At 35.6% G+C, this 22,314-nt stretch overlaps 3 protein-coding genes across 3 annotated transcripts; 1 reads left to right on the top strand and 2 right to left on the bottom strand.

Moving 5' to 3' along the window:
* Window positions 1–1,395: 1,395 nt before the first annotated feature.
* On the bottom strand, window positions 1,396–10,291 carry LOC125819097 (chorismate synthase 2, chloroplastic). Its single transcript, XM_049498612.1, has 13 exons — window positions 10,057–10,291; window positions 8,870–9,020; window positions 8,525–8,601; window positions 8,376–8,434; window positions 7,640–7,723; window positions 7,426–7,518; window positions 6,588–6,668; window positions 4,720–4,851; window positions 4,491–4,593; window positions 2,711–2,805; window positions 2,549–2,614; window positions 2,375–2,459; window positions 1,396–2,112 (listed from the first exon to the last, which is right to left on the bottom strand). The coding sequence occupies exons 1-13, from the start codon at window positions 10,187–10,189 to the stop codon at window positions 1,964–1,966; spliced, it is 1,308 nt and encodes a 435-aa protein (XP_049354569.1). The 5' UTR covers window positions 10,190–10,291; the 3' UTR covers window positions 1,396–1,963.
* A 723-nt stretch (window positions 10,292–11,014) lies between these two features.
* LOC125819082 (alpha-glucosidase) lies at window positions 11,015–16,997 on the top strand. Its single transcript, XM_049498595.1, has 5 exons — window positions 11,015–11,279; window positions 12,405–13,114; window positions 13,739–13,969; window positions 14,208–14,854; window positions 15,914–16,997. The coding sequence occupies exons 1-5, from the start codon at window positions 11,035–11,037 to the stop codon at window positions 16,769–16,771; spliced, it is 2,691 nt and encodes an 896-aa protein (XP_049354552.1). The 5' UTR covers window positions 11,015–11,034; the 3' UTR covers window positions 16,772–16,997.
* A 353-nt stretch (window positions 16,998–17,350) lies between these two features.
* LOC125819080 (probable LRR receptor-like serine/threonine-protein kinase At3g47570) lies at window positions 17,351–21,012 on the bottom strand. The gene is made up of 2 exons (XM_049498592.1): window positions 17,946–21,012; window positions 17,351–17,833 (listed from the first exon to the last, which is right to left on the bottom strand). Exons 1-2 carry the CDS (start codon window positions 20,995–20,997, stop codon window positions 17,487–17,489), a joined length of 3,399 nt encoding a protein of 1,132 aa, XP_049354549.1. The 5' UTR covers window positions 20,998–21,012; the 3' UTR covers window positions 17,351–17,486.
* Between the last annotated feature and the right edge of the window lie 1,302 nt (window positions 21,013–22,314).

Genomic DNA, 22,314 nt, shown 5'->3' with positions numbered 1-22,314 from the left:
TTCTATTAATACATGATGAGTTTGATAATACTTGAATAGTTTATGCAATATGCTTTTGTTTAAATACAAGTAATTTAAATAAAGATTGCTAAAAGATTATTACTTTGAATGAAATATTTTGATTGTGTTACTTTCTCGTCTATCTAACATAGTGTTGCAAACACATACATATATTGTTCATTTTCACCTCTTTCGTTTTATTTTTTCTATAATTTATACAATATGACTTCGTAATTGATTACTATATTTTTGTATTCTTCATTTCTTCTATCTTTAGGATATAAATATAATAAAGCTAATCACATTTTATATTTATTATTAATTGTTTTGAGGGTAAGCATGTTAATTCCCATATAATATTTTCACAATTAGACCTGTAAAAGACTACTAAGTCTTTGATAAAAATTAATAATTATGTCTTCTTAGTTGTTTGATAATCATTTATCTTTTTAAAACAACATGTTTGTACTTTTTCCTTTTTATATGTAGTCTCAAATGTTTAGAAAATTCATGTACTTAACTATTGTAGAGAGGTACAAAAATTAGTGCAAAAGGAAAAATAAAATAAAAAATAATGTAAAGTAAAAAGATGACTAAATGTTACATTGAATTTTATTGTATAAGAATTCATATTTAATTCTTTTATATAAAGATCCTTTAATATATAGTTCTAGAAATATAGTGTATCTTTATTCTTAACATATTCATGCTTTCTTTTTTGTTTATCTTTTTTCTTTATTTATGATTATAGTTTTTTTATACATATGATACATTTTGTCTATAGCAAGTCGACTTCTAACAAAATGTAAATATATAATTTTTTTGTCTATATATTTTAATGTGATGTCTTTTATTATGGATGACATGTCTTTATTTACTTTTCTTTCTTTTCCGTTTGAACTTGTAATTTTTTCTATAAATTTGACAGTACACCACGTAGACATTTTGTAATATTTTTCTTTATACGTATCTTTTTTTATAGCCAATTTCTTTTTTGATTGTTAAAACTTATGTTTAGTAATTAAAATATATTAATTCCTCTGATATAATAAAACATTTATTTTTAATGAAGCATTGAAAATATCAAATCTCCAACATCTGACACAAGATTTTCATGCTATATTTGTACAGAGTTATATTCTTATGTCAAACTTATATATAAAAGGACTTAGCTTTGAACTTAGCTATATAAATTAACTTTTCTAATGCCAGTTAGGGGACAAACGTGCAATGCACGTTCCCATGACTAGTATATAATAAAATTCAGAACACATAAACTTTTAAATTCAAAATTGATAAACTTCAAATTTTGAATCAATCTGGTGTGTAATGCACATTAATATGTTGGTTCACCATAACAAGAACTTGTAAAGAAAACATTATGAATTTCAACACTTAATTGCAGTAAACAATTCATTGGTACCAATGAGGACTTGCTAGAGAAGCAAATAACAACGATATTGCTTGTATGTTCATCGTTAGAAGACAAATTTAATTCACAAAATTTATAAAATCGTAAATGTTTGTATTATACAGATTACATTACTAACAATCTTATGTGAGTACAACTTGAGTTTATAAACACAAGAAAAGCCTAAAAAATAATGAAAACGTCACAATTTCACGTTTTTTAGATGCACTTGGCTCTCCATACATTGGCAAGCTATGTTTGCTCGGACTCTCCAAAAATATTGTCATGCCTGTGATGGATCCTCCAAAAATGCATTACTTTTGGAGGATCCAACACACATCCAGTGACATTTTTGGAAAGTCCGAGCAAAAAACTGGTGATAGCTCCAGCAACAAAAGCTATATACATACCTCTGTTCAACAATATAACTCTTAAGGCATCGAGGATGACTTCTAACAAAATATTACACTCTCCAAACGTAGTTATGCCAGAAATTTGAGAAGTTATGTAGTGAGAAGTTGTTATGGCGGTACGCAAGTTGCTCGGCTCCTTTTAAAGGGGAACCTGAGCTGACTCAGTTGTCGATGACTGCAAAGGTTCCTGTAGTGCAGGATTGACTGGGAACAGCATACATTGTGCATATTGAGTCATCAACTGATCCACGAGCACCAGGGCGACCATTGCTTCCACCATCGGAACAGCTGTTGCACCAAGACATCAAATGTCCGTTTACTTTTCAAGTGTTGTTCAGAAATTTAAGGAGAAAAGAATGTTTTGAAGAGCAAATGGCTAGCAGATTTTCTTTTGTTATTTTACCAAAACACCAGTAAAGAACAAGAACAGATTGAGCTAGTCTAGCAGTCATGCAGCCTCAGTGGTTTCTAAGAGTAAACATCCTAGTACGACGAATGGAAGGGACTAGCCATATTGAGTAATAGTCAAAACAAAATCAGGCATACATACCTCGTGGAACCACACAAGGATCATGGCGACCACGAGCAATGAGTTCAGTCTCATGTTTATCCCTACTAACAGTATGTTGCTTCCTCTGCATAACAATTGAAATAAGACATATTTCATACAGAGGTAACTTAACTTGGAAAAGAAATGGAACTTTTGACAGAGACAAGGGCTCACTGCAATTGTAGAAGTTGGCTTGAATGCTATTCTCATATTAATAATTTCTCCATTTGATATGCCTCCCTGTGAAATAAATTAAACAGATAACTCAACTTGAAAAGGAAATGGAATTGTTTGTCCATTTCTAAAGACATATCCAAATGAATATTGCGAGTGTACCTGGATACCACCAGATCTATTGGTTTTTGTCCTGATTTGGTCATGTTCATCCATAAAGAACTCATCATTATGCTCACTGCCAGTCATGAAAGTACCTGTAGTTTTTCACCAGAAACAAAATAGAACATGAGATTTATCAAAGATATTAACATGTAAGAGCCTTCCAAGTTTTTTTGACATAGGACGATACCCTTATTTAAATTCAGAGAAGTGTCTAGACCTGTAATGAACAAAGAATGACTCAAAACTGAATTGGCCAACTTCCTTACTATTCTAACCAACCATGCCGTAAACAAAGTGTCGATGAATCAACTAAGATCCTTAGCACTAATTGTGTAATCCCCTTAAATCACCAGTCAAGTAACTAACACCCCCTGGACCAGCCACAGCATAGATCTAAACTCGATGCACACTTTTTTTCTTTTTGATGATAAGGAAAACCCGCAGCCGCTACCCTTTGGGTGTGCACAGGGTAAAAGTCCCGCTCCTATGCAATAGCTCGCAAACCACATAGGAGTGGTAACCCGCACTAGGCAATCCCGGTGCGACGAGCTCGACCCAGAAGGCAAATCCCTTGCTTTCGCTGGCAAGGGGTTTCGAACTTGAGACCTCCAACATGGAAGTCCCAAGCCCAAACCACTGGGCCACCCCGAAGGGTAACTCGATGAAGCACACTTGACCACCTAAAAATTTTTGGCAGTCTGAAGCCAGGTCTTTCTGTTATCTTTCCTATCTACTTCGAGCTGGAAGCATTAGCATTTCATACTCTTCAACAATGTTAAACCCTGATAATCCAATATCATCTAGACACCAGCGCAAACTGTATTAATCATAGAGAGATACTAGAATGCAGCTTCGATCTAAAGACATCTTAGGCTTTATTTGGGGAGATAATCTTGCAAATTCAGATTCCAGCAGATTAGCATCAAAATGTATGAGTAATAATTTTAGGCAACATGCTGGTATCATCTTTGTCATGAGTGATACAATGTTTTGAAAAAACAGAAAGGGGGTCATTACCTAAGTAACAAAAAGAGGGATAGGAAAGGGCACAAAAAGACCAAGGCAATCAAGGAGGTTCCGTTATCTGGAGCTCCAAGAAGAAGCAAGTAGGTCAGGCAAGATTGTAAAGGAGAAGCAGAAGAAATAGAACAGTTCAAAGTTGCACCTGGTGACAGAAGATGGATGCTTAAGTCATCAGAGCTTCATCATCGGAGGTTGTGAAACTGTCTTAAAATTGATTCTTCTTACATTTTATGCAATACTGAAGTAGATTTGGACGATTGCTTTTTACACTTAACTCACGTTATTGGGTAATTTTTGCAATTGTTTTAATTGTTTTAATAGTTTTAATTACTTGTACTTTTTTGGGTAAAATCTGAATGAAATTTTTCATAACACCTGGTTCATATTTTCATTGAACATCTGTATTCCTAACCATACTATATAGATGATAACACCGATCTTGATTAGTCTGTTTCGACTTAGGAGTTTGCTATCATCCAACAACAAGATAATAAGAAAATCACTTCTGTTTGTTTTTTAAAAAGATGGTGCAGCAAAAAGGGTTGGAAAATATTGATTGAAAATGTCTCTCAATATTTTTCTTAAGCATAGGGGAGCTTTAAATAGCCAACTTACAACAAAAAATTTGCATAATTCAAAATTCAAAAATCTAAAATATCTCAACAAACTAAAGCTAAGCAACTTATTGATGCTAAAAATTATTGCAGTAACTAAAAGTAAATTTTAACAACTTCCATGTATGAAGATTCTGTACCTGCAAAGCCACTTCCAAACTCAAAACCCTTTGTTGCTGGTAATGACATGCAAGCTTTAGCCAGCTCAGCTTCAAGTTTATCAAAGACTGGTGTACCAAGACCCTAGTAATTATCACCAAACTATCATGTGAAGGTCCCACCAGCACCAAAGACATGCACGATAACTAACAGACATACACACATACACACAGAGAGAGAGAGAGAGAGAGAGAGAGAGAGAGCGCTTACTCGTGGAACATTTCTAACAATGCAAGTTACGACACCACCAACAGAATCTCCCCTCACTCGTACATAATCAATGGCAGCAATCATCTTTTCTGCATATTCAGGGTTCGGGCAACGAACAATATTGCTTTCAATCTGGCATTAAGTGATAATTACCACAGATCAAGTTCTTTATCACCAGAAGGTCAAAAACTATCAAAGTTATACCAGAAGGCAATTGCTAATAAAGAGAACCACAAATATGCACTATATAAACTATAATACTCTCCACACTCCATGCCTTAGAGAAGCGACAATCCGTGTGCTGAGTGCATTATAAATAGTCTCTTCCACTCCACAAGGGAATGCAACAGAAAGGACACCGGATTGTTTTCCTTTTTCTTTTTATGGTACATTTTATATTTAGTATTTCCTTAATCTATCGGATGAGTTCAAGAAATTGATAGATCAAGCAACATGGTGTTTATATCCACTCTATAGGTCAACTGCTAAAGTTCATACAGAGATCCCACAGTGCATATATGGATAAAGAAATATCGGCATAGGCTCAAACACTCCTTAAAAGTTCTCTTCTGTAATTTTTCTAGCCTTATTTATTATACACTCTTAGGCAAGTAATAAAGCTTATATACAGATCCTATAGTGCAGTTTGGAGAAACATTGCCTCGGAGTCAAATCTACCCTCCTTGAAAGCTCTTTTCTATAATTTTTTAAGCTTCTAATAGAAGTGGAATTTCCTTCGTCATTTACACATATCTAACCAGTTTGTCTGTTGCGGTAATAATTCTCATTGCATCTTCCTTCCTACAGTCAACCTTAGGTCAATCCTCCAACAATCAGCATTATCTCATGCAGGATTAGTCGCCCTTTATACAAAATCAGCTTTATCTCATGCAGGATGAGTCGCCTTTCAGCCATTAGCGAAGCAGGTTTCATCCAAGGAAAGGTGAATGCAATGTCTGATTAAAGCTAACACCAATTTATGGGCTTCTAAAAGTAGAAAAAGATCCAAGCCAAGCATATTTGGAAGAGAAAATATGATCTGAAACAATGAAACACTCCTTAAATTATTTACATTCTTCTTTCCTTTCTTGAGAAAGAAACCCACGAAGATAAGTGAACAGGAAGTAGTTACTATAATCATAAATTAGTCTAAGATGTAGAATAGATTAAAGAGTGGACATGGTATTAATTTAAAGCAGAAAGAGAGCTGACATCAGAATCAAATTGGAAGCAAAATGAGTAACGAAACAATAGCATACTGCTCAGTGGCAAAAGCAAATTGAAATTTGTTAAGTCCCATATTGGCATTATCAATAAAAAAAGTCCCAAATTGGTCGACGGAAAAGGTTGTGGTCTTTTATATGGTCTTAGTTCAATCCTTCCTTGATGAGCTAACTTTTGGGTTTGAGCTAGGCCAAGGTCCATTTCTTTACATTAGAGGTAGACCCATCGATCCCTGATGTTGTGTTTCTCAGAGGAGTGTGATCCTGATGTTGTTATCATTGAGGAGAAGGTTTGCTCCAATGTTGGGTTAAGGAGTCCTATATTGAATGCAACAGATGAGGTTGTTTCATCTACAGACACATAGGAAAAGTATACTGAATGAACCTCATATTCTTATTCTGTGTCGGAATCCGAAGCTTCAACTGATGAAGGTAATGATGACCTTGAAGATAAGAATTAGTGGGTGAGTGAATCATCAACTTCTGATGACATAACAAGCGATCTTGATAATGAGGAATCAGAACACGATGATCGGAGCCAGCTTTTTTGGGCCACACAGGCCACAGCTGCTTATTTTGCCCGGACACTGCGGTTATGATTTTTTTTTTTAAGATATAGATATATAGTTCTTATGTGAAACATACCTGCTCTAGTGTCACAGTCTGGTTATCAACCAAATCCTCTGGAAGTACAACATTGTGAACTTGTGAAACATAAGCAAGGATCTGCATTACAGAATATTAGAGCTAAAAGCTACATTTCTTTAGAAAAAGCCCAAAAAAAAAAAGAAAGTAGAAGAAGCCTCCACATAATGCGACAAACAATAAAGATATATGTATATGCAACTACTGTAATAGATTCTCTAGCAACAAGAGTCAGAATAGCTAATTTTCCACCAGAAATACATAAGATTACGGTTTTTTTTTTGTTGCAATACACAGAAGTTTCAGGTTCTTCGGAACAACAAGTATGTGTATTCCATTAAGTATACATATGGGTGCTTCTGAAATCTTACAAGAGAAGACAAAATACAGGAACTACGCTTATCGGGCCTACCAAAAAGCCTCTACTAAACCACAATCATATGATAGTAACCCACCTCAGTGCTTCATAATTAACTTAGAAGTCCAATTTACATTCTCTAGATGTTTAGGCTGTATATTCATCTAGAACACAACATAACTCTAATGAACATGACAGTTGATTTTATTTCTTCATAATGGAGCCCAACTTGTTATTAAGGCATTGATGATCATTAATGGATCAATAATCGCTGAAAAAGAAGTGGATCTACAGTTTTTACTATTTAGTGTTTAGTTTGTGAATAAAAACTGGGATAGGGGATGGATTTGAAAAATTGATATGCCTTTAACATCCGTGCAACACTTCAGGGGAGCTCTTTTCAGTAACAATTTATGTAATGATACAAAGAATATCATTCAGAAATGAAATTAGAAAACCTGTAATAATAAAGTACCTCACCTCAGTTCCTGAATAAAGTTTGAGAATTTTCTTGGCAACAGCTCCAGCAGCGACTCTCCCGATGGTTTCTCTTGCTGAAGATCTACCGCCCCCCTGCATGTTCCACTAACACTAGTAAGGACACAAGAAATAGTAAGAGCTATAACTACAGAGAATTGCTTATCAACAATCTGCAAAACTTTCTAATAATAAATGAGCTCCTCTTTGACATTACCTGTACTGATCTTACTCCATACTTGAAGTCATAAGTTGCATCAGCATGAGATGGCCTATAAGCAAGGGACATTTCACTATAGTCCTGGCAATCCAACAGGAAATGAGAAATCTGTCAAGTACCAGGAGACCACAGATTTTGACACAAAAAAAGAAAAGAACACATACTAAGCATAACATCTTCAATCATGAGTCTCAGATTAGGCTGCAATGTTTCTCCTTTTCACTTCAAAGCTATTTGCCAATTATCAGGATGCAATGCTCTGAAAAGCTCATTTCACTTGTTTTGAGTTTCAAAATACGCATGGTTCATAAAAGCACAAGAACAATTCACCAACTTTTAGAGGAATCATTTCAAAGTCTCATGCATGCAGAATTCAACCTCTGAAAGAATGATGAGTGGTACTAATACTCACAGTTACTAATGCTAAGAATGTCATTACTCCATGCCCTTAAAGACAATAAACTTGACATGCCAAGGATGTGAAGTTAGCATGTTCTTGGAAACACTCAACTTAACTAACCTTAAATTAACTTTCTATGCACAATAACACAAGGTTAGCACACTTAATTTTTCTCAGACAGATTAGATATCGTGTACCTTAGCACCAAGCTAGTAAATCAAGTTCGTCCTGTTGCGTGCAAAGTCGAGTGATAAAACATATAGATCATTGTAAAAAGTAAATTGTTGTTTCACTTCCTCTCCTGTATTTCAAAACAAATCATAGCATACTTACATTTCCTCTCTGGTCAGTGTTGGGTACTTCAACTTTGATTGGAGATCCCGTAGTCAAACCTATAAATTAAGCAAAGATAGAAGCTGCATCTTTAAATGTAAGTCAAAGGAAGTGGCACAGGCCAGAAGAGACTTTAACAGAGGACTAACCATCGGCAGTGCCTGATGATATTTTGCAAGTATCAGTCTCTTTTCTTGGTGTGGTAATTCGGCTTTGACCTGGCCTCCTGAATGGATAAGTTTTGCATGAAATTCAAATTTGGCCAAAATAGATTCAAAGTATCCTTCTATTTAAATTTTTTTTCAAAGTATCCTAATGAATTACTCCATCAATTATCTGAGATGGGGGTGTCAAGAATGGGCAATACATGAAACAGTTACAAGAAATGATAGAAGACCAAGAATTTTGAAGGACTTCAATGTATTAGTACACAACATCTTCACTGATGCTGGTCATGTCAACCCACAAAAGGAAATCTCAGAACAAGTAAACACCTCCTGTCAAGTTCCACTTGCATATCCGACTCTGAGAGTGGGAGTCGAGGGGGACATCCATCAATTATACAACCAACACCACCACCGTGAGATTCTCCAAAAGTTGTAACGCGGAAATAATTTCCAAATGTATTACCAGCAGCCTGTATCTCTGCGAATACAAAAGTAGATAAAGAAGTTGTCAATCCATTCTAGCAACTCAAGAATAAACCCTTAAGATCGACGAGGAAACATTTTTTTAGTTCACTTTCAAGAGGCAATGGTACTTATTTCCACTTGAAAATTTTAACTTTTTGTTCCCATATTGCCTGGCAACACTTCTTTATTAGAAAAGTACAGTATTTTGTAGAGAATGGAAACAAATATTCCCTCCATTTCGATTTGTTTGTTTGATTTTGACTTGGCATGAAGTTTAAGAAAGTAAGAAGACTTTTGAATCTTGTGGTCTTAAACTAAAAATATGTAGAATGTATCAAAATGTCTTTTCATCATGTGGTCTTAAACATGTCACATGAAAAGTTGGAATTAAAGAGTTGTCAAAAAAACAAAGGGACGTTCTTTTTGAAACATACTATAAAAAGTAAGACAAACTAATTGAAACAAGAGATAGTATTTTAAAACATTGACAGAACCAGATAACAGATAACAGATAATGAAGATGAACTGAAAATCATAGGCCACCACAGTTGAAGTTAAATTTTTGACCAAGGAAAAAAAAAGGTGGTGATTTCATACATGGTGGAATCATCACAGATACAAAAAACAGTACGAAACAGACATCAACTTCAAAGACTTAGGGAATCTTAGTAAGTTGAACTACGAGCTTTTTAACTACAACAACTTAAATATACACTATTAGAGCTGGAATTACCGCGGCTGCTGGCACCAGACTTACCCTCCAATGGATCTTCGTTAAGATATTTAGATTATACTCATTCCAATTACCAGACTCATGGTTTCAATTCCCCACCTTGTAATCCCCACCCATTTCCCCTTCCCCTACCCCATTTTTTTTTTTAAAATAAAAAATTTCCAAGACTACTTTTTTTTCCTATTTTAATGATCATATTCTAATAAAGTTTAAAACCCATTTCTTAATTCACACAAAAAGCATAAGAAAAGATGGAAACCTCAAATCAAGTTCATTCAGACATTTCAACAAACAGATGGATGGCAGAAAGTTTCACCTAGTCGTTTGGGCTGTGATCGGTGAGTTGGGAATCGGAGGTTTGAAGAACAGAGCTTGGATGGTTGCTGCCCGGATCCGAGGCTTGAAAACGGAGCCCCGAGAAACTGTTTGGTAAGCAGAGATGAAGCCATTTTCCTTCCTTCTCTACTGGAAATTTTGGTTGGTGAGTTTAGGTATAGACACAGAACTTTCAATACAGTGATCACACTCTGTTTGGTTAGTTGTTAGTACTATTATTTTATACTAATATATATATATATTTTATTTTTTTTTGTTTTTTTTATGATTGCACTGTGTGTTCGGGTCATCTTTTGTGTATCTCGACTAGTCTTACGAAATGTCTATCATCTCCCACTAGTAACAGTTCCACCTAACTATGTCTGTTAAGGCTAATACAAATTAAAAGAATCACGAGACCTCATTACATAATATAACATAGCAATAATTTGAAGAATAAATCACAAAGAAACATGGGATATGAGATGGAGTTAATATAAAAAAAATTAGGTAAAAATAAGATAATCATGCGATCATACTAAATTATATTATTCTTTATCCTATCTTTTTCTATAATATCTTTATTACATACCTTATAGTATTATTGGATGATAATATATAGTGACAAAAAATATACCATCAGTTCCACTATTATATATACCATAAACATGATTTTTAACTTATATTTATATTTTTCAAAACTTTGAATATACAAAATAAGTATAAAATTAAATTAGTACTACTTATCTGAAATACAATTGAACTGATTTGTATTTTTATTATACAGGATGCATATATGCCACTTTGATCCTAATGGTAACTTTGAAGTTCATTCATTATAGTTGGATTGTGGGACCATAGAAAGATCATATAATATCTTCCAAATTCCAACAACCCAATCATTTTTATTTTTCATTTTCCCCCATCTAAATACCACACAACAAAAATTGGATATTATTATATTGTTCTCCTCATCACAATGAACAACCACACAACTAATAAATTTTGTATTGTTCTTATTTTCTCTAAATATTTTATCTTGTTCTTCACTTTTTTGGTTCCATTATTAGCACTTATAACAAAATCTGAACAAGTTGGATGTGGATATATTGTTAGATCAGTAGGCGTTGACTCATCTGGAAGGACGTTGACTGCTTATCTTCAGCTCATCAAAAGTTCATCTGTTTTTGGAACTGACATTCAAAATCTCACCCTTACTGCTTGGTACTACTAATTTTGTAAATAATTTTCTTTTATATTGTCTATCGGAAACAACCTCTCTACTTCCTTGAGAGCTCGACGAGGCAGTAGTAAGGTCTGCATACACTCTATTATCCCCGGATCCCACTTAGTGGGATTTCACTGTTGTTTTTTGATTTTCATTTTACATTACATACTTATTTATTGAAATGTCATCAATTTTGTGAAGATGTTTGGACATGAATTTAGTCATATTTGAAGAAAAGTAGTACTATTTGAAGGTAATTTGGGAAAGGGGTATTTGGAATTTGAAGTTGTGTTTGGGTTTGTATTTTCATGAGGAAAATGTTGATGTTTTGTGGAGAACTCCCTCTGTTTCAATTTATTTGTCTTGTTTTAATTTGGTAATTGAGTGTATCTTTTGAATCTTGTGATGTTAAACATGTTACTACGCACAGAGAGTTGATATTAAATAGTTACCTAAAGCAAAGAGACATTTTTTTTGAAACAGGCTAAAAGAAAGTAAGACGAACAAATTGAAATGGGGAGAGTACTAATATTGGACTGGTTCAGGTGTTTAGATGAAACTCCGCGAAGTAAAGGGGGCGGCTTGTTAAAAAGGGACAAGTAGGGGTGTTTGTCAGGCTATTTAGCCTTTTTTTTGTAGTTTATTGCTCAAATGGGCAAGCAACTACTATTGGAGATCATGTAGTAAAGTTACCATTCTTTACTTTGTCACAGAAGTGTCACTTGCCATTTCACATAAAAAATTATTCCAGCTTGGATTTTATTACATGCTGTTTCCTTTGCTTCGGTTACTGTATTGTTTGTTATTGCTACTGTTCTCTTCTCCTATACTTTTATCATGACTTTCCCTCACTGTTTTATTTACTTTCCATACTTGATTTTAATATGTTTTACTTGAGTCGATTGTTTATCGGAAACAGCCTCTCTACCTTCACAGGGTAGGGGTAAGGTTGCGTACGCACCATCCTCCCTATACTTTACTTGTGGTGTTACACTGGGTATGTTGTTGTTGTTTACTACGTAATTTTCAACAGTTGTGTCCTTTTTAGTGTCAAAAGATCTTTTTAGTTTATAAATGGACTGATCAGCCTTTTCTTGTTTCCATGTTGATGGATTCTGCAGCTTTGAGACGAAAGACCGTTTAAGAGTCAGAATTACGGATGCTGATCATGAAAGATGGGAAGTTCCTCGAGAATTTATCCCCCGGGAAACTCATTTATCCCCCCGAAGCTCCCTCTTGGAAAAGCGCTCTTCTACCTCACTTCCATTATCAGAAGACACACACTACGTCCATACAGACACCGTTTCGGACCTTACTTTCACTCTCTACAACACCACCCCTTTTGGCTTTACTATCACGCGTCACTCCACAGGTGATGTTCTTTTTGACACCACACCTGAAAATGACATTCCGGACACGTTCCTCATCTTCAAGGATCAGTACCTTCAATTGTCCTCTTCATTGCCAGCCAATAGGTCATCTATTTATGGTCTCGGGGAGCATACCAAGAGAAATTTTAAGCTCAAGCATAATCAGACATTGACTCTTTGGAATGCTGATATTGGTAGTGCTAATGTTGATCTCAACTTGTATGGTTCCCATCCTTTTTACATGGATGTCAGGTCTCATCCTGGCGCGGGGACTAGTCACGGAGTCTTGCTGTTCAATAGCAATGGCATGGACATTGTATATGCTGGTGACAGAATTACTTACAAGGTGATTGGAGGGGTCATTGACTTGTACTTCTTTGCTGGTCCTGTGCCAGAGTTGGTCATGGAACAGTACACAGAGCTCATTGGCCGCCCAGCACCCATGCCATACTGGTCTTTTGGTGCGTAATTATACTAGCGAATTACCTATTATTTCATAGTGTTTATTCTGGTTACTAATTTCATATGACCTTAACTTTTGAATTTTGTTTAGTACTTCCCACTTAATTTCCTCAAACTGTTTGATTCACATGCTTCTTCATGATATTAAATTATTACTCCCTCCGTTTCAATTTGTTTGTCTTACTTCCTTTTCAGTCCGCTTCTTTCCTTTTTTGGCAGCTCTTTAATTCTAACTCTCCGGATGACATGTTTAAACCTCAAGATTAAAAGACATTCTGGTACATTCTACATATCTTTAGTTTTAAGACCACAAGATTCAAAATCTTCTTTACTTTCTTAAAATTCTATGCCCAGTCAAAACCAGACAAACAAATTGAAATGGAGGGAGTACTTAAAAATGTGCACAATTTCTAGTTGTGTCAAGTACTCGTTAGTGCAGAGCTCAGTTATATAACATTTCGTGATCCTACCCCTTTCAGTACTCATAATGGGATGTGTAGAGCTTTTACTAGTTGGGAATATGAGGATTGAGTTTTCTTTCTACAATATATATATGTATGATTTGAGACAGATAGATGCACACATTGTTTTTCATGCAAGCTATTGCAAATTGTTGGCGACAGGATTTCACCAATGCCGTTATGGTTATAAAGACATTACTGAAATTAAGCATGTGGTTGCTGGATATTCGAAAGCTCAGATCCCTCTTGAGGTCATGTGGACAGATATTGATCATATGGATGGTTATAAGGATTTCACACTCGATCCTATTAACTTCCCACTTGACCAGATGAAGAAATTTGTTGATACACTTCATCACAATGGTCAGAAATTTGTTCTCATATTGGATCCAGGTGAGTTATGAGTTATAACATATTAAATTCTTGCTTTTGTTGATATTTATACGTCTGCGGAATTAGTGTCAGGGTAGGCTACCTACATCATACCCCTTATGGTGCAGCCTTTCCTAGACCTCCATGAATGTGGGATGCTTTGTGCATCGGGCTGCACTTTATTTTGTTGAATTTATGCTTGCGTTGAGAGATAGCGAAGGTATTGGGTCAAATGATTTCAGTGATTTGTACTTCACAGGGATCAGCATAAATAGCTCATATGAGACATACAAGAGAGGGATGCAAGCAGACGTTTTCATCAAACGCGATGGTGTCCCTTATCTCGGCGAAGTTTGGCCTGGAAAAGTCTACTTTCCTGATTTCATAAATCTCCGAGGCAGAGTCTTCTGGAGTAATGAAATCAAGATTTTCCATGACCTTCTCCCCATCGATGGGCTCTGGCTTGACATGAACGAGTTATCTAACTTCATTTCTTCTCCTCCGAGCCCGTCTTCTACCCTTGACAACCCTCCTTATAAGATCAATAACTCCGGAAGCTTACGTCCAATAAACGAGAAGACTGTCCCAGCAACATCAGTACATTTCGGGAACGCCTTAGAGTACAATGTTCATAACCTCTACGGATTCCTGGAAGCTAAAACTACCAATGCTGCTTTAATCGATGTTACTGGTAAAAGGCCGTTTATACTTAGCAGATCAACCTTTGTGGGTGCTGGGAAGTACACGGCACATTGGACCGGAGACAATGCAGCCACATGGGATGATTTGGCTTATAGTATTCCCGGCATTTTGAATTCTGGATTGTTTGGGATTCCCATGGTTGGAGCTGATATATGTGGCTTTGGTAGAAATACTACTGAAGAATTATGTCGCCGTTGGATTCAGGTACAAGTTCTTTTGTCTTTAAAGAAGCACTTTGCTTGAAAGTTCATGATTTCAGTCAAGAACAAATGTGAAACTTGCAGGAAAATATTTCAAATTGGAAATCTTGGTTCAAACTCTTTGCTATGCCTTGTATCAACTTGAATTAGCCAAGATTAAAGAAATCGGAGAAGGCATGACTAGTTAGAAGTGCCCGGTCTTATTATATGTCTAAGCTAAACTTGGCGGTCTATTTAATATTGATACTCATTATATGGTCGGTTATTATTGCATATCAACTTGTGGTCACTGTCCAAAACCCAGAATCGTTATCTCATTAAATATAAATCCTAGATCCGCCTCCGGCTACCATGACCTTAGAATTATGAGTTCGCAACTGGTCCAACGAGTCTTGTTTTTCTGCTAACAGTACTCGTAGATTACTCTTGTAGTTTCCTGTTATTCTGTTTCTGTTTATTTAATGTTCTTGTTCTTCGATTATCATATTATTTTGTTGTAGTTACTCTTCTTTTTTTCAGTATGGTCTGTCATGCTTTGTTTATTATTTTTTCCTGGCTTCTCCACTCCCACTGTTTTCTTTTTTTCTGAACTGTTTTGAAATGCTTTTACTTGAACCGAGGGTCTATCGGAAACAATCTCTCTACCTTCCACTGCAAACACACTACCCTCTCTAGACCCCACTTGTGGGGTCACACTGAGTATGTTGTTGTAGTGTTATCAAATTAATGAACAATGCTTGGCAATATGTTGGTTGTAGTGCTTTCCTTACAATACTCATACAGAAGATGAAGTTCATATGTTAATTAGAGATTTTGTCTTCGTATTTTTGAGTAGAATACGATTTGAAAGTGTATTAGAAGAGAAGGTATGTATGGCTTAAACATGTCATGTGGAGATATCTATAATATCTGTCTTTCTTCTCATTTATTGTTCTATTGCCGTTTCTATATTCTTTGGTTTTGATCTACGAAAACGAAATTTTAATTTTCTATTCAATTCAAAATTCAAATTGAAGTATGATACTTTTCTGATATCTGATAATCAACGTCTCGTCGAATGTAGCTAGGTGCATTTTATCCCTTTGCAAGGGATCACTCTGACAAGTTCACTATCCATCAAGAGCTATATATCTGGGATTCAGTAGCTGCAACTGCCAGAAAGGTGCTCGGACTACGGTATCGTCTCTTACCATACTTCTACACGCTAATGTTTGAGGCACACACCAAAGGCGTCCCTATAGCGCGTCCTCTTTTCTTTTCATTTCCCGAGGATACAAACACTTACACCATCGACACTCAGTTTCTCATCGGTAAGGGGTTAATGATATCACCAGTACTGACATCTGGAGCAGTTTTAGTTAACGCGTATTTCCCATCTGGTACCTGGTTCAACCTCTTCAACTATTCAAACTACGTGAATATGAAGTCCGGTAGCTACATCAGTCTAGATGCGCCTCCTGATCATATCAACGTGCACCTCAGGGAGGGAAACATTGTAGTGATGCAAGGAGAAGCAATGACAACAAGAGCAGCCCGGGATACTCCGTTTGAACTTGTTGTTGCCATCAACAACAGGGGAAATAGTTCAGGGGAAGTTTTCTTGGACGATGGCGAAGACGTTGAAATGGGAGGAGAGGGAGGAAAATGGAGCCTAGTGAAATTTCACACTAATGTTGTGAATAAGAAGTTATATCTAAGATCAAATGTTGTGAATGAAGAGTTTGCTTTGAGTAAGAATTGGAGAATACACAAAGTGACTTTTCTTGGACTGAAAAATGGGGTGAGTAGAATAAGAGCATATAATTTGACTTCTAAAATTAGAACAAAAATTGATAAAAGTGCATTTGGTGTTTTGGAGATGAGAGGTCTATCAGTTCTTATTGGAAAAGAATTTACTATTGAGCTAACACTTGAAAATTAATTATCGGAAACAACTTCTCTACCGTATAAAGGTAGGGGTAAGGTATGTGTGCATCTCACCTTTCTCAGACCTGACCATTCCAAGACTCAACTTGTAAGACTAGACTGGATGTATTATTATTGTTGTTGTTCATGTAATTCAAACTACAATATTGTTCATCAATTGAGTCAATTGGAAAAAGTTGTTAAGGTTATTGCCATGTTATAATAAAAATATTCTAGTTGTATTATTGTTTGTTAAATATTTGCCTTTGTGGAATTTGGAGAAGGTAGAGCTATTAGTCTATAATTTGGACCGAGTTCATATATACCCTCATCGTCTAATAGATAGAGCACATCTTCCCTTTTCGCTGAGGGAAACCTATTTATCGAATAAAAAAAGTCACGTGGCTTTGAAAAAAGAAGTATACTCATTTTTTTTGTCTACATAGCAGGATCTTGAACATGATGATCGAACTCAACTAAAAGCATCACAAAATAGGTATATGATGAGAAAGAACGGTCATATCATTGTAAGTAGAAGAGTAATAATATCCTTTAATCTCGTGGTCTTAAACATGTCATACACATGTAGAAAGTTAGAATTTAAGAGTTCCCAAAAAAGAAAAGAGACAGACATTCTTTTTAAAACGGACTAAAAAGTATGACAAACAGATTGAGTATCAACTTACAACTTATAAGAAAAAAACAACATTAAAAGAGATTCTAACTAACTTCTATGTTTCCAAAAATGTGTTCTTAATTTTATTAAGCCTCTTGACTACATCTTTCATGGTTATCCTTGATTCTGGTGTTGCCTTTGTGCAATCTAAAGCCAGTTCTATCATGGAAAGTATGCAGAGTTCACTTTTGGAAGTGATTTTTTCTCCACCATGTAAAATATCCGTGTCCACAACTTCCATCATAGTTCTTGGAAATGCTTGCGTTATCCACTCTCTCAAGCCAAGATTTTCATCGAATATCTCTTCACCTGTTGGCCTTCTTTTTGCCAAAACCTCCATCAACATGATGCCATAACTGTAAACATCACCACGAGTGGACACTATTCCCTCCGAGCCATATTCTTAAAAGAACGAAAATGAAAAAAGTATTACTCAATTACTCATCTGATATAACAATAATGAAAGGTCTTCAATACATAAGTGAAAGGGAAAGAGACTAGTATAGTAGTATACCTGGTGCAATATATCCAAGAGTGCCTAATGTCTTTGTATGTGCCATAGACTTGCTTACAGCTAAAATCTTTGAGATGCCAAAATCACCAACACGCGCCACCATATCTTCATCCAAAAGAACGTTGGCTGGCTTGAGGTCACAATGAACTATAGGGGTGTCATTACCGTGATGTAGATATTCAATTGCCATAGCTACATCAAGCATTATGGTGACTCTTTGACGAAGGTTTAAGTGGCGATCTTCTTTGTACAACCAATTGTCAAGGCTTCCGTTGGGCATATATTGCAGAACGAAGGCTCTTATGTGATCACTAGAACACGTAGTGATCACCGAAACAAGATTTCTGTGTCTAACATTTCTCACCACTTCACATTCAGTATCAAACCTTTTGCATACTTCCTCATTTTCCAAATCCAGTACCTTTATTGCAACCACAATTCCACTAGGTAATGTGGCTTTGTACACAGAGCCAGAACCTCCCACGCCAATCAAATTGGATTCATCAAAATTGTTTGTTGCTCGTTGAATCTCATGATAAGAAATCAATTGATAAGTCCTCATCTCCGGAACCTTTTCAATATCTTTGGACTTTCCTTTCTTCTTTCGTTTCATTATCCAAATTGAGACAACCAACAAGAATATCAGAAAGAATGAAATAACCACCGGAGTGACAATTTTTAGCACAAGCCTCTTCGATTTTGGTTGTTGTTGTTCAGGAGTAGTGACAGCACAAGCAGGAACCTCCAATATTTGCCTTCCACATAGACCTTTGTTCCCGCGAAATGATTGCAGGGTGGAGTTTGCAAACACACCACCACTAGGTATTTCACCTTCTAAAACATTAAACGAGACGTTGATGCTTGTAAGGTACAAAAGCTTTTCGAAAGACTTAGGAATAGTACCTGACAAGTCATTCAAAGACAAATCCAAGAATTCCAAGCTTTTCAAGTTTGAAAAGGATAATGGAATTGGACCTGAAAACGAATTGTTCGATAAGGAAAGTAACTTCAAGTTTTGAAGTTCCCCCAAATTGCTTGGTATCATCCCTGAAAAGTGGTTACCAGAGATTTCAATTGCTACAATAGCTTTAAGTTCTCCGATATCTGATGGAACTTCTCCCTCTATAGAATTACGCGACATGTTTACATAGAGAAGACTACTCATCTTCCAAAAGCTTAAAGGAAGCTTTGATTCAAACTTGTTAGAACCTAAAAAAAGGTGTTGTAGCATGGTAAGACTTCCTAGACATTCCGGAATCACCCCCGAGAGCTCATTTTCAGACAGAGCTAATCGAACCAAATTCGATAAATCACATACTACCTCTGCTATATCCCCCTGCAGTTCATTGTTAACTAGAAATAAACCTTGGAGTTGTTTAAGCTTACCGATCTCACGAGGAATGTTTCCTGTCAAATTGTTATCTTGAAAAACTAGCGTTGTAAGACCACTCATGTTGCCTGTACTAGTGGGAATGAATCCATTGATTTGTGCATCTCCAATATGAAAGTATTCAACAGTAGATGAAAGATTGCCAATACTACTTGGCAGAACACCATTCAACGGATTCGATCCCACTTGTACATATCTCAACATCCTACATTTCACCAAAGAATCAAAGAATCTCAACTCAGTAAGTTGATTATGATGTAGGAAAAGTTCTTGCAGCTCGCGAAGATTTCCTAAATCATAAGGGATACTGCCTGTGAGAAGGTTATCTGATAGTTCCAATAGCTCAAGATTGGTAGCATTTGTGATGTACCGAGGAATTTCACCTTCGAGCTGATTGTTTGCTAAGAGAAGTTGTATAAGGTTTGGAAGATGAAGAAGATTTGGAATTCTACCTGAGAGGTTGTTGAAAGTGAAAGCAATGAATTCCAAAGAAGATATGTTGAAAATAGCATTTGGAATTTCACCTATAAGATTATAATTTTCTTCGAAATTGATTTGTCTTAAGTTTGATAGCTTTCCTAATTCCAGAGGAAGTTCTCCCTCCATGTAATTGTTTCCACAATGAAGTTTTTGAAGAGTGGAAATATTGCCTAATGAAGTAGGAATTGTTCCATCTATTGCATTATAACCGATATAAAGCTCTTCAAGCTTGGCTAAACAACCAATATTTCTCGGTATTTCTCCAGTTATGTTGTTGTAAGATATGGACAAGACTTTGAGAGCTTTGAATTGGCAGATGTTGGAAGGAATGTGACCAGTGATTTGATTGTATGATACACCTATATGCTCGAGGTTTGATGAAAGAACATTACGTCGATCATCAAGAAACAGAGGACCTGAAAGGCTATTGTATGCCAGAGACAAGACGAGAAGGGAGGAGATATTAAACAATGTTGAAGGAATGGAACCTGTTAATTGATTACGAGACAACGACAACTCTACAAGTTGGCTTAAATTACCGATCTCCATTGGAATGTTGCCGTTGATTCTATTCCAATTCAAACTGATGTTCATCAACTTTGAAGCATTTCCAATAGAAGGAGGGATTATACCTGTGAGGGTATTGTTCCTGAGATTTAAGACTCTGAGTTCGGGTACATACCATGTACCGTTCCACATTTCACCACCGAGTTTATTGAAAGCCAATGAAATGATTTGAACACTCCGGTGTTGAAATAGACTTGTTGGAATACTACCTTGGAGCTGGTTGTTCTGAAGATCAATCACTCGTAAACGAGGCAAGTGGCCAATGCCATAAGGGATGTTACCATGGAAGTTGTTGTTCGCGAGATTTAGCTCTATGAGAAAGGATAGATTGGCCAAAGACGGCGAAATTGTGCCTTGAAGTTGCAAATTAGGAAGAGTCAAGGCTACAACCCTTGGCCTTTTTGGACTACAAGTGACACCAAACCAAGAGCAAAATGAAGTATTTTTGGTCCAATTATTGGCTAGAAAATGACTAGAATCACTCGTAACAAGATTTCGAAAAGCTAATAGAGCTTCTTGATCAGTCTCATTGGAAGAAATAGTAGCTGATATAGAAGAAACAAAGTAAAATTGAACTAAGATAGCAAGTATCAATAAGAAAATGTGTTTCTCCATGATGTTACTATGCACTGGAAACATACTACTATGAAGAGAAATGGAAAAAGGATATATATTGGAAAAAAAGAAAATGAATGACTCCACTTGAATTATTTCACAAATAGACGAAAAGTTATCGTCTTGTATCTCTGTTTTGATTTATCTGACATAGTTTGACTCGACACGACATGAAATTTAAACAAATGTATGACTATAATGTAAAGTCAGTAAACTTGCATTATTAAGAAAGAAGAAAAAGAGTATATATTTATATGGTTCAGAATCAAAGTCAATGAGAAAATAAGTAGCAAAAGGGAAAAAGGCTATTAGTGTGAAAACACATTAAAGGAGGAAAATAAGTAACAAAAGGAAAAAAAGAATCTGTCCACTTCCCTTGATTAGTTCACACTACTTTTTTTTTTTGCTTCTAACTCTGTGTCCAACTAATCTGAATTGACTTTTCATATAGAACTTTTTTCATGGCATGTTGTGTGGCCTATCTTAGAAATTGAATTGACTTGCATGTGCCTTACATTCATTTTCTTACTAGCTGTAGTAAGATTAGTATGGACCGCTATTCGAAATCTTAGTGAAACACTGCATTTCTTATCTCAGACGTTTTTCTTGAAAAATACCAATTGAAGTGGTACCACAAGAATAGTTTAACATCACAACAAAATGCACTACTCATCAACATCAATTTAGGAGACCTTTTAGCTAACTATGATGGAGAACCTCACATTTTTTTGGAAAAGGAACGTATATTTCAACTTCTCAGCTTATATAGAAATTATAATAGAAGGTGGTGGTTGAGTTAATTTGTAATATATAGAGGCTTTAAATTGAACACACATCTATTCGTGAAAAAAAAAGATTTTTTTCCAGAAGAGTTATCTCTCGTGTTCAATAAATATTAGGAAAAATGACTTTAACCATAGGGTTTCTTAGAAGACTTTAGGAGAAAGCTTCAAAATGTGTCTCTAATCTATCGTTAAGTAACTCGTAAGTAACAATATTTTTTGATAATCCATCGTTAAGTAGTATTACCGATGAATTTATATAATTAGCGACAGAAGTTGTCCATTGCTAATTCCTTCTTTTTTTCAAGTAGTTTAAGTAATATCATTATCCTAAAATTGCTTATACCACATCTAGAAAAGTTCAATCAAACTCGGAATAAAATAATCCCGTATATTATTCCAAAATTATCATCTCGTATCCTTGTAGCCAAATGAGCCGCAAGATTTAAAGTTATATAAATGAAGTCCATTTGCTTAGGAATTAATAACTTATTGTACCACCAAAGCTAGGGCATCTCCAACCCTATTCTCTATT

Source organism: Solanum verrucosum, unplaced genomic scaffold (genome assembly GCF_900185275.1).
Source record: "Solanum verrucosum unplaced genomic scaffold, falcon-dt-bn FXZP01000252.1, whole genome shotgun sequence".
NCBI classification, from domain to species: Eukaryota; Viridiplantae; Streptophyta; class Magnoliopsida; order Solanales; family Solanaceae; genus Solanum; species Solanum verrucosum.
This window is presented reverse-complemented; position numbering and strand designations above follow the sequence as displayed.